The sequence below is a fragment of the Haliaeetus albicilla genome, chromosome 7 (genome assembly GCF_947461875.1).
Source record: "Haliaeetus albicilla chromosome 7, bHalAlb1.1, whole genome shotgun sequence".
NCBI classification, from domain to species: domain Eukaryota; kingdom Metazoa; phylum Chordata; class Aves; order Accipitriformes; family Accipitridae; genus Haliaeetus; species Haliaeetus albicilla.
Genome location: NC_091489.1, coordinates 45,535,469 through 45,548,463, shown reverse-complemented (window position 1 = coordinate 45,548,463; position 12,995 = coordinate 45,535,469). Strand labels below are relative to the sequence as shown.

The following is a 12,995-nucleotide window of genomic DNA, read 5'->3' as shown; positions in this document are numbered from 1 at the left end:
TGTCACTATACCTCTGAGTCCACCAGTTCTTTCTCTGTACTCTTTTAATGTAGGTGGAGCTCAGCTCAAGGAGTGGAGTATGTATTATGCAGCTTTAGTGCATCCATTACAAGGGGAAAAGTCACCCTGCATACAATAGTGTGTGAAAACAAGGACAGAGAAGTGAAACCACTTCCAGCAGTATCTGTGTCTGAACTGCAGAGAAAGCCTAGCAAATATGGCAAACACACAGTCAGCATCCACATGACATTTTGCCAGCAGATAATCACTGAGCTCTGTGGCATTTAAATGAGGAGAGTTAATTTTAAGCTGATGAAAAATGTTGTCTTGACAGCCCCAGGGGTTGGGATATCTCTACCCACTGAGAAAGTTCAGGCCATGTAGCAGTACTGAAAGGTTCAACTATACTGTTGATGTGATCGCATTGAAGCCTGCGGCAATTTCTTGGGTTGGTAGATCATGCTTTGTGGTCCCCTTGCCCTCTCCCGTTAAACTGCCAGTAAAAGCACTGGCTATGATGGTATGTTTGACAAAAATACGCATCCTCCAACAGTTGGAGGGAGACTGCTGGTTCATCTCTGGATAACCAAACAGCTGCAAATGCAGTTAGGTTTGGCTTGTCATAATGAAGTTTGATTTTAACTGGTGACCTAAGGGTATACAAGACCTGGAAATCAGGAGCAATCTCCACTTCTCCAAGCAGTGTGGCAGAGCCAGAAGCGTCTGCTCCAGTTGCATGATCAGTGGCATTGCAAGCAGTGAAACATTCTGAAACCTACAATTCCCATTGAGTACGCTGCAGAAAAACCAGGCTCCTTACTGAGTGAGCCATCAAATAACTGCTTTCTGTCAGCATGTATTAACATTCTTTTATCTTTGATAAAATATAAGCTGCTTGATCCCAACTGATTTTGATGACAGAAAAGTGCCTTATTGGTAGAGTTCCCTGACACCTATTTTACACACCAGTCTTTCCTCAGTGACTTTCTCTGTTATTGAATGTAATGAAACACCTGGTTTAATACACATAGCAATATATTTTGTATCTTTTCATCTACTGGAAACCAGAAATGAGCCGTTTAGGAAGCCATCTATGGCTGCCTTAAACAGGAACATGCACAAACTCTGTTATTGATCTGTGATGCAGTGACTCCAGCCAACAGACAAAAAAAAAAATCCGCTTCTTAGGATTCTGCTGTAATGAAATTATCGTTAAAACTCTATGAAATGTTTATTGCAGAACTTGAAACCAGGAGACAGTCCTCTGGTCTCCAGCTTTCTAAAAAGCCTGGAACTGGTTCCAGCTTTATTGAAAACTTGGTGCATCTGCTTATAACTTTGTAGAAACTTTTTTCTGGTTTCAATTAAAATTGAGTTTTGTTTGCAACTGAAAGCTAAGCTGCTGAATTAAGAGACGAGAGAGCTGTAACTAAAACTTTAAAGCTGAAGATTTCACATATCATTTCACATTTTCCGCAACTGACAGATTGTACAAATTTATATTAAACATACTTTTTCATTTTTAAACCAGATTGTTTAGGAGAAAATTAAACTTCTAATGGTCTTACTATCTGGAAAACATGATACACTTGAAATAAAAATCTCTATGACTTTATTTTTAAATAAGTTTTTAAGCACATCTACTTAGACTGACAAAGGGGAAATGAGGATATTCTTTTGACATGAAGCTTACTTAAATAAAATGCCCAAGCCACCAACTACCACTTCTCTGTAACTATACCAAATATCTGTTCCATTTAAACCCAAAATGTGTAGTTATATCTACTTTCAGAAAAGGATTAACAGCCTTTATCAGGGCCATAAGTACTATGATTATTTTTGCAAGAAATTCCAAGAGTTTGAAATCTCCCTCAGTTTCTTGTGCTCTCCAAAATGTCAGTGCTCCAGGGTTGCACAAGACAGTGCTACTGCACTGAAGCAGAACAGCAGTGCCAGCGTTGCTGTGGTACTTGATGGATAGGAGCATATAGCCTAATGATTCCCGACACCCAAGATGTCCCATGGACTTGGATAAGCAAGGCATACAAAATGAAACGTCTGATTTTTGCAGAAAGCCCACAGCCACGTATGAAGGATCTTAGTCTAGTGAATTACTCCGCCCCACTGCAAGCTGAAACAGATATTCGGAGCACAAAGGGCACGGGGCACATTGTATGCAAGTGGAAAGTAGCAGCACCCATGTCCTCTTAATAAAAGTAAGGTTTATTGTTTCCACACCTCTTCTGTCATCTTTTTGCAGTTACAGAGGCAATAATTAGCTAGGGACATTACAGATGCATTAATTAACCAGGCTAGAGAGCACAGGGCAGCCTGCAAAGCAGGCACTTAATGGAATTTGAAGCAGAGACAATGCTGTTGTTTACTGGGTAATGTAGGAGTTGCCAAGCAGTATGTCCCCACGCAATTAAAACACCACTGCACATGTGCTAAAAAGGAATATTTGAATGGGATTATGGAGCAATTACAAGTTGTCTTATTGTGCTGGCTCTGTGTACCCCTGGGGTTACAGAAAGCAGCTACTGCAGGAAGCTGGCAGTGTGCAGTATTTGGTTGCTGAAAGCTTTCTATTGTTCCTTCCTTAATTGAATACTTACAGCAGGAGATAACTATGAGTGTGTCTCTGGAGTTCAGGCTCACTGTCAGGTACTCCCCCCAGGGAAGGAGCTATTTCAGGCCCTGATTATAAGGCAGGAGTTCCCTTAGGATGCCTCAGGCCCCCCCATTTAGCAGGGACACCCCATCTTGGCCTTGGGGACTTCTACATGATACCTTCATGCAGCTGCAGCACTTGGAAGGCCATGACAAGAATTAGCCAGTTCAATCACGGGACCTAAACCTATGGGCCTGAGGGGTCTCCTCTCCTACTCTCTTTGCTGGGCTTTGAAAGCCCTCGGAGCTTGGAGGGGGGGACTTGAAGGCCTTTGTAATTTCTGGTGCCAAACCAGCTCTGTTGAAAGGGAAAAGGGCTAGTTTATTTTAACTGTCTCCTTACCATACGTGCACATGCTGCTGGTTGTCTAGCATTCTGGTCTCCCAGCATGAGGGAGCATCAGAAAATGGGATTAGCCCTGCAGCCCTACATTACTGACCCTCAAAACAGCCTGTAGTAAAAGCCCTTGCCCAGGGGGGTCAACAGGATGATAAGTGTCAGTGACACAGCTCTCCTGAGAAAAACTGTAGCAGGACTCAGACATTAGCAGGACTTCATGAACTGCCTGCGCATTGAGTTGCTCTTTGCTAGCTGATAAAAGGGAGTGAGGATTAACCAGTCTTCACCTCAAGGACTGAGGAGTCCAGGGCAGGTGATGCTGCACATTGTAGTGTCACCATATAGTCAGGAGTGGTCTCCATTCTGTTTTTCACTTGTAAAGCAAAAGCTGATAGTTTCCTGCAAAGACACTGTACCTCAATAGCGCTTCTCCTTAAGGCAAAAACACTTGGGGTAATTTTCTTCTTCCATTATCGTGGTTTTCATAGCAGCCTCTGCACTTCCCGGTTCCTTCCGGTCCAGGAAGCAGGCATGCTAGAACACTGTGACTAACTCTGTACTTGTTGTTCCTGCCCAGAAGCAAATACTCCTGCAGATCTTCTTGGGGGGAAAAATTGGCTTTTCAGTCTGTGATACAGAACTGGAAGTTTCTCAGTATTGCGTGTGTCACCATCCCTCTTCTCTCTTTTAAAGAACCAAAAGCAACTAATATACTCCAGGCCTGGTAGCTTTAAACTAAGGAAAGCAGTAAGAGACAAGTAAAGCTTTCCAGAGAACTTGTTTGTGTGGGTGTCTTTTAATGGACTGTAGCAATTATGAGAACAAAATATTTGTCTTTTCACAAAGGCGCCTTTTTTTTTTTTTTTTTTTAAGGAAAGGAGTTTTCTGATTACTCTGAGATTTCAGTCACTTAGTTGAGCTCACATGGGGAGAATACATGATATGCTCTTCCCTGAAGCATCTGACACTGCTATTTTTCCCCCTATGCATTGTTTTAGATTTCTGTTTATGTACTTTGGGCTGAAGCAGTTAGACTTGGAAGTATTGGTCAGGAACCGGATCAAGTGTATGTTTTGCATGTATTCCACTCAGGCCTATCTCTCACCCTCCAAAAGAGAACAGTGGGAGGACTTTGTGAGGTCAGGTTTTCCAAATTTCACCAGAATTAATTCCAAATTCATAACATAATTTGGACAAACAGAAGACACATTCAGAAGAGAAGTCAGCCTTGACATTGGCAGGTGATTCCAAGAGAATTTGTTCGCAGTTACGCCAACGCTGAATGCTTATCCCTGCTCTGCAAAGCTTGTCTTTAAACTTTGTCAAAGTAAATAAATAAACTCTGATCCTTGGGGCTGAGAAGCAGCTTGACAAATATCAGCTTCATATCGCCCACTGTTCATTCAATCCACAATCCATTAATAAACGGAATTCAACATGCTTATGATCTTGACCGTGTCTTGTTGTGGGTTTTGGTTCTGCCAACCCAATACAGTTGGACTGAACCCTCCAGAGGTATTTAAAAGCCAGCTTGCCATATAAATCACTAGGCCCTATATATAATCATACAAATCACTGGCCCTATATATAGCCCGTATAGCCTTTCAGGCTGTACGCCTTGGCGTCCTATCCTAAGTGCAGGAAGGAATTGCTGATACTGCTGTAGCTGAGGAGGGATGGGGTCAGACACAGTGGGAGTGCAGGGCAGTCGTTCATTCCACTTAGGGCTTGTGTGGGTCAGGATTTGAGGTGCATTGGCAGGGTTGGATGTCGTTCTAGCACAATTCACCAGAAGTGCTGTTAGTATTGGCCACGCAAGCAACACCTCAACAGAGGCAATATGAGGAGAGAGAGAAGCTGCTTAGTGGTACCAGACTTCAAACCCATAAGCACAAGGTTCAGGAAACAGTCTGAAGATGCGGCGATGAATCCATCCCTTTTCCTTTGAGTGCTCAGCTTTTATCATGGTAGAGGCTTTTGTGAGGCTTATTAAGCGAAGACCTTTTCTGTGTCCCAGAGCAATCAGGTATGGAGATAACATGAAAGTGCTTTTAAATGAAAGAAGTGGTTGGGTGAGCATGTAAGGAAGCTTTGCATTTAACATCCCTCTGTTTCCATCTAGGGATGACTTGCCAGGCTCGCAGCTCCTACATGGACACCGAGGTGCTGTGGGGGCATCGCTTCACTCCTGTCCTCACCCTGGAGAAGGATTTTTACGAAGTTGACTATAACAGCTTCCACAGCACTTATGAGACCAACACTCCCGTGTGCTGTGCCAAAGAGCTGGCCGAGTCCCGCCGGGAAGGCCAGCTCCTCAGCCACCTCTCCAGTGCCACCCTTCTGAGCGGAGGCAGAGAAGCAGAGACAGCAAAAGGGGAAGAAGAAGAAGAGGAAGAAGGCAGGGAGCCAGCAGGATTGAATGGAGCCAATGGGACAGCGGGAGAGGTGAAAGAAGATATGCCTGTATAACACCTGAACTGCTGGACAGTAGATACCCACCTACACTTACTGGGAAACTGGGGCCTGGCAAGTCAGGAATTAACTGGGAGTCAGAGAGCTGAGATTTACGTCCAGACCTCTGCTGCCTGCTGCTTGATCCTGGCGAGTCACTGCACAGCACTGTGCCTCAGTTTCCCTCTCCTTTTATCTGTACAGTGAGATTCTGAGCTTTGCACTTGTTTGCAAAGCATTTTGATCTCTATGGACAAGGCTCACTAAATATGATCACTGTTAAAATCGAAATTCCTACCACTGGTTGTTTCAAAAGATGTTCATTGGATGTTCAGAACTCTTCCCCCTTGAGAGGGTATTTAAAAAGTAAAAGTCCAGAATGTCCCATCTCCGTATGAAGAATGTGGTTTCATACCTTCACTTAATTTGTGGGTCAATGTATTGTAGACATTGTTACTGCTAAATTAAAAGAAGAGGAAAAAAACCTCCCTGGTATGTAGTGTGAAGTGTTTTGCCTTCATGATTTTTATGAATAGATTTTAGCCTTTTCCTCCAGGGTCACAGTCGTTGTGGTTTATTTCCTGCAAAATGTCTGATATTAACAGGACAACTTTCCCTGCAAACCTTTAGCATGTTTATCCAGTGTTTTTGACTGTCTTCTCAAACTGAAGTGCTATCTTCGTATACTCTTCATGGAATCTCTGACACATTTCACAGGCTATTCATGATCAGAGAAAGTTTAGATCTTGCCCCAGTGAAGGTTTTTTTCTGGCCTGGATGTCCCAGTTTCTGTTCTGGTTGATGATTTAAAACAAAGTAAGTAGCCATCTGGGAGTTTGAAATGTTCTGGAATTTCAGACAGAGTCCCTGGACTAGGTAGACTGGGTAAGTAACAGTTTGCAAAATTCTCTGCTCTTCTATAAAGTACATATTTAAAGTAAAGGTTTAGATGCTGAGGTTCCTAAAGCTAATGGAAACATGCACTGACATAACTGAAGCTATCTGGTCAGGCTAGTGCAAGCATGTTAGTTGGTGTTTCAGGATCAGTTCCTCACTTCTGTCAGTGGCAATCAATAACATCTCTGGAGGTCTAATGCTAACCTGCCAGTAACTTCTTCAAGTGTTTTAGGCATGCTTCCTCCTGCAGCTCAGTTAAGATCGCTATTCCTGTGAAGCACCAAATTGAGTTAGCAGTTTCAGTCTTTACAAAGAGACAGGCATAGAACCATACTTCCCCAAAGAGGACTGTCATGTCCAGAAAAGGGCTGAAGAAATCTAGTCTGTGAGATGAAAAATTTCCACAAATTTGAACAACACAGAATAAAAATGGCCTTGTTGGGGAAAATCTCTTTCCTTACCCCCCAAAATTTGGTGAAAAAAAAAAAAGATACCTGCAGATTACTTCTTTATCAAAATGGAACTTTATTTCTTGGAGAATACATAATATGCAAGAGTTATTTTACATATAGGAAGGACCATATGTATATCTATGAAATAAGTATACATTGTAGTAGGGATGGACTGAGCTGTACACTAGGGATCTTAAATATGGTTTTGCCTCTTGATATTAATACAAAGACAAGATAAACTGGAGATAGAAAGCAGTGGTGTTATTGACATGCAAACAAAGAGAATACTATCTGTAGGGGTCAGAGATACTATTTAATTAGAGACCTAATGTTACAATGTAGATAAAAGAGAAATTTGTGTTTCTTTCTGAGGGGGGCGGGAAAATGAACTTGGCATGACTCTGTTGTACTTAATACCATGTTAAGAGCCAGCAGTCAGCTTGGCCTCCAGGATATAGGAATTACCATTATGTTATAGAGTAAGTTTTGAAGTGACATAACTTCATTTGAAATGCTCGTCAGTTCTAGAAAGCATCTTGCAGACTTGGAGAGAGTACTATTTTTCAAAAAGGTCTCATTTTAGTTTTTCTGCTCAGCTTCCTCTTTTTCCATACTAAACCTCAGAGGAACAGAGGGAGGAATACAGGGAGAAAAATGGGAGAGGTTTCTTAGAAGGGTTTGTTCTTTTTCCGACACCCTCACTTCTCACCCTACCTCTGCAAAATAACTGTGTCAAAATTATTTTTCAGAATTTTTTATTCTGTAGCTGAAGTGAACTCCTAATGTATGGGATAGTGATGGAAAGGAAAACTGTAACTGATCTGTGCAAGTCAGAGGCAATTTCAGCCCTTCAGAGACATGTTATATAAGCTCTACCCAACAAGCTGCCTTGTCCAGCTCAATTCAACATGAGAGAGGGCTTGCTGAGTCCCTTACATGATGTCAGAGGTAGAGAGCTTAGAAAATGGCACTAGATTGCATCTGCACCTTTCTTCTCCTTCATGGTTTTTACCATCCAGAGAGAAGCTAGCCATCTTCAAATAGTCAGAAGGTTACTTCAACTGCTCATTGCCCTTGAGATTTCATCACACAAGCCCACTCTTTCCTAATACTGTCAAGTTTGAGAAATCCTGTATCCTACACATTAGGAATTTTTGTTGTTGCACATCAGATATCGCTAGCAGAATAATTGCTGAATGGTTCATAGTGGGGCAGGGTGCAAATCTGTTACAATGCATGGGAAGTAAGACAAGAAGTGTATTTCTCCACTCTAGAGCAAAGCCCTTAAGCAGCTGTGTACTCTGTTGGCTTCATGGACTGTTTCGGTGCTTGAAATTTGCAAATATGCCTAAGTACATTGTTGAATTGATGCTTCAAACGGTGCCAGCGTGAGCGGTAGCAAAAGAACTTCCCTGACTTCTGTAGAATAGGAGAAACATCCTCCTGTGTTTTTTAATAAGCTACGCAGATCTGGAGGAGGATATCCTCCAGAGCTGAATGCACCTTGTATTTGATATATAAAAGGGGGGGAATGTTTTCAAGTTGTGTAGCTTGACAATCAGTTACATGGGTTTTGGTAATGCGGTCAAGTCATACCCTTTCCAAAGCATTTCAGGCAGACCCCAGGACTGTCCTGTGTTCTCCTTTTCCCGAACTGTATCCCGAAGAGAGATTTATTTTAATGAGCATATTGAATTTTTCTGAAAGTAAGGGAGAGACCCTCTTCCTCTTCCAGAATTGTCACCTCTGAAAATTTTATCAGTTTCCCTGCCATTCCCCAAGCATGTGCAGCACAATAATCCATGGGAATAAAAGCATAATAGACCCACTCTTTGCTGTAATGAACATTTAAATACAAGTCTGCATCTCTTATGTGAGTTGAAATAGCTCACATAGATATGTCCACCCACATAAATATCCAGTGTATGCTATACACTCATAAGCCTCTGTACTTTCAAAAATATTAACTAATACTCCACAAGAAACATTTATAACTTGTAAACACACTATTCAGGCACAAATAACCATTCATATTTATATAATGTACCCAGTAAACAAGCTAAAAATACATATTCAAAACATTGAATAATTACATCTGCCTTATAAATGTATCACTGATAAGCAAAATTCACAACAGTATCCATCCACGATAATGTACACTTGTGTGTCTGTGTACATAAAATAGCTAGCTCTCCTGTCACACACACACATGCACACACATGACAGTAGCTCTCAGAAGCTACCCCTATTGCATGTTCAAATGGTTTTCCAACACCATACAGCTAACGCCTGCATTGCACAACACAAACACGTCCTGCAACCCTCAGCAGTGCGGAGTCATGAAAGTAATTTAATTTCAGGTGTGTGTTTCTGTCCTGCAATCATTAATGAGACTTTCTGAACAAACAAAAGGTACATTTCTTGTTCTTTATTTTTCTCCTTGTGGCAGGGTAGTTGGGAAACACCTTTCTAATGCAGGAGAGTTAATGAGCTGTGAATGGAGGCAGGAAGGGAGAATTGCTTACAGTAAAGGCTTTGGCATTCTGCTTGATTCTGCTCGAGGGTTTGGGAATTGGAGTGGGAGGGAGCCATGCAAGCCGAGTCATTTTATTATATCAGTTGCTCTCCCAGGCCCGGCTTTTTAACTGGTCTGTTCTTGTGCAATGTCACTAGTGCTCACGTATGGCCAAGCTGACCTATGCCTTCTGTGCTTTTCTCTCCTGTATGAGTTTCCATGCTTATGCTTATTAAGGCTACCCATTTTGACTAAACTATGTTTCTTAGACTGATCTGAAGATATGTAGACATGAAAAATCCAGCTCTTGCCTTCCTAGTTGGTTCCAAGGATTAATTAACATGACTATTAGAAATGTACCTTTACTTTCTGTTTTAATTTGCCTGGCTTTAACTTTCACTCATTGCAAGACCTGTCACTCATTTTTAGGCTTAAATTTACCCCCTCGTAGTTTTTTCTCACTTGTTATTATGAACGTATTTCCATCAGAAATAGTAGATCATGAAGCTGAGATAAGAGGGAATGTTATTTATGCTCAAGTAATTAATACCCCGTGATAAGCTCCATGCATTGCCAGCCATATCTGCTGCAATATATGAGAGGCATATTGCCAGAATGTGTTAAGCAGCAGTTTGTCGGATGATGGAGAGAATACTTAATTAAGTTACAGGGTAACTAGGCAAGCTTTCAGTCCATGCATAAAAGTGGCAGCAGTTTCCACCTCAAGGCTAGTGAAACAGTGATAACTGCTGAAAGTCAGATTCTGATATTTGGACTGACGCTAGTCAGGACTTCATTTCCAGGGATGCCTGTTCATTTAGACAGGTGTGAGAAGCGGGAGAATCTAGCTGTCGGCATTTTATTATATGAAGAAATCAAGGCCAAATTCTGATTTCATTTAGGGCGATCATTCTCGCTCAGGGAAATGGGTAGATGTTCCAGTGGAGCCCAGTGGGTCTCTCTGCTTTGCCAACATCTAGCAGACCAGAACTCAGCGCTTAAGCACTAGCGGTTGCACTTTCAGGGAATGGAGGGGAGGGTTGCATTTTCAGACTTTATTGTGCGTAAGAAAATGCATACAAAGGTGGCTTGTGTTGAACAGCTGGTGCTGGTGGAATCACTTCTGCTAAAAAGTAAAGCCTAATTCTGCAGTTTTGCTGAAGGAAGTTTGTTATTTGCCTTACAGGACTGTCTAGGCATCCTGCTTAAGCAGAACCAGGCAGCACAAACATGCAACTACTTTCCCAAGAAGCATGAAATCTAACTAAAGTCCCACTGAAGCCCGTGTTTCACATGCTGATATGAATGCAATTCTAGAGTGACTTCAGTGACACCACTGGTTTAACAAGCACTGAAGGTAGCTGGTATAAGCAAATACAGAATTTAGTTCAGTGGGGTGACCTGAATGAGTGAAAAAAACCAGCCTGGTTTAATTAACTCCAGTAAAATCAGGAGTAACTCCTCAGAATTGATGCTATATTTTGGTTGGCTTAGTGAGATCAGAACCAGGACATGAGGTGGTAAAAAGATTGTAAAGCTCTGCTTTTGTTCACAAAGTATTTGAATCATAGTCCATCTCCAAGTAGGGACAGAGAAGAAAATCAACGACCTTTCCTTACTTGGGTGTAGAAATGAGACGATCAGTGCAGCATAGTATCATTTGACACTCTCTAGGTATTTCTTCAACCCCGCAAGAACAAGACTGGCTTTGTGCATGTCTGATGTAGAGCCACTATTACTGCTTCTGATACAGAGTGGGGGCAGGTGTAGCACTCCACAGCAAAAAGCTGAGCCTTTAAATTAACACTCAAATACTGTAAATAACAGTGGGCAAGGAGGAAGGGAAATGCCTTGGCTGAGCCATCTAAATAGGGTTCTGTTTGCCAAAGAGGATGGCAAGAGCTCGGTGTCTCCTGAACGAAGCCATGGTTGGTCTATTCAAAGCAATAGCAGGAGGGACAGCGAGGTGGTTCTAGCTCATGAGGTCCCATCGTTACCCAGCGCATGTGGAGTGGCTGTTGGATTTAACTGAGTCTAATTTAATACCAAATAGGGCAAGTTATTTAAGGAAGGGTGATTCAAAATTGAAACAAGTCTATTCTTTCAAGCCTCATCTTGTAATTGAAATATTCATAAAGCTCCTCATTCAGCATAAGACCACTGCAGGAATATTTTAAGGATTTCATGCTTTTTGCAGTTAAAATGTGCAAATTCAGCAACACTAGCCTGCATTTTCTGAGTGCAAATGCATCATATTTTTGACCCATTGCTCTTTCGATATATTTTCCTTTAAGGGACTTCTCATCAGATTGAATGAAATTGTGTTTTTATAGTATGCACAAACAGCAACTATGGGCTAGGCTGAGAAACCACTGAACTCACTGTCCTAGTCGATGAAGGTTTTGGGGGTTCATATAATAAAATCCTAGTCTCTCTTAATTTTACCATGGTCCTGAAATCCTGCATGGTTTTAGAGCTCACAAAACTAAATGCAGATAAAGCCAAAGGTTAATAAAAACCTCTATGAATCTGTGTTTCTGTCCCATAGAGGAAGCAAAAGCTTCCCCCGTTCTACCTTTGTTACCCAAATATCCAGTAGTGCATACATACCCCTGTGTGCTGCTAACTAAGCAGTGAAACTGAAATGTCTATTCCCATTGCCCAAAAGTGAAAGAAATGCACTATAGGAAATCATAGAAATAGAACAGCCTGTCAGATAAAATACCTGATGAGAATCAGGATGACAACTATAACGCTTCATGTTTATGCAGATTTATCACTGAATGAGAAGAAAAACTCACAGTAACAGGAAAATTAATGACAGTAAAAGCTATTCAGTATTCATACCCCCCCCCTCCATGTTTGTTCCGGGTTGTTCTATCATGTGTCCGTCATTTTTATGCCAAACAAATGAGCAGTACAATCACTACTGAATTCACGCCCCATCTGCCTCCCTCGCATACGGTCGCAGAGCTCAGCTGTTTCTCTTCCTCCCAGAATAGAAAGAGGAGAGACAGATGCCAGGTGCAGGCAGCGAGAGTCATTGCCTGATGGACCCTCGAAGGAAGGCCATGAGGGGTTTGTCCTTCCCAGAATGAAACTTCTCTCCGCTGCCAAGCTGAATAAAGAGGCAGACCACACGGCTGAAACAGCAATTGGAAAAGGAGAGGGAGTAGGACCAGGACCCAGATCCTGTGGGGCAATTGGAACAACTCTCCAAGTACCTTTCTATAGCAGAGAAAAGAAATCTTTTTCACGTTTAATTTCACAACATCAGGTTTTATTGGTCTTGCTGCCCTGTGCTTCCCCTGCCTGTTTTTTCTACCCATCTGTGAGATTGCAAGCTCCTGGGTGCAAGGCTGCCTCTGTTGTGTCTGCAGAGTGGCTAGCACAGCAGGGCTGAGTCTTGCAGTTATTCCTGTAATACACATGCTAGACAATCATAATAATGCACTGAATGAATAACTGGTCCTAGGTGGTGTAAATGAACAGCCAGCCTAGAACAAAGTGTTGAAGTGTTGTGCTTCATTATATACAATATTGAAGAAGGCAGCATAACTGATGGCTGAGGCAATGGGCCATGACTCAGAGAACTCGCGTTTTATCCCTGACTTCCACTGACCGCCCGTACAATTCTGTGGAAGTCAGTGCTTACACATGTTGCTTTGTT

General features: G+C 42.0%; 1 protein-coding gene across 2 annotated transcripts in view; it reads left to right on the top strand.

The window, feature by feature from the left end:
- Window positions 1-5,953, top strand: part of KCNJ5 (potassium inwardly rectifying channel subfamily J member 5) — a 62,125-nt gene extending 56,172 nt beyond the window's left edge. For both annotated transcript variants that reach the window (XM_069788210.1, XM_009920472.2), the window contains one exon: window positions 5,133-5,953. In XM_069788210.1, coding sequence (XP_069644311.1) covers window positions 5,133-5,479 — 347 coding nt within the window. In that variant the 3' untranslated portion in view covers window positions 5,480-5,953. The remainder of the gene's footprint in view (window positions 1-5,132) is intronic.
- The last annotated feature ends 7,042 nt before the right edge of the window (window positions 5,954-12,995 follow it).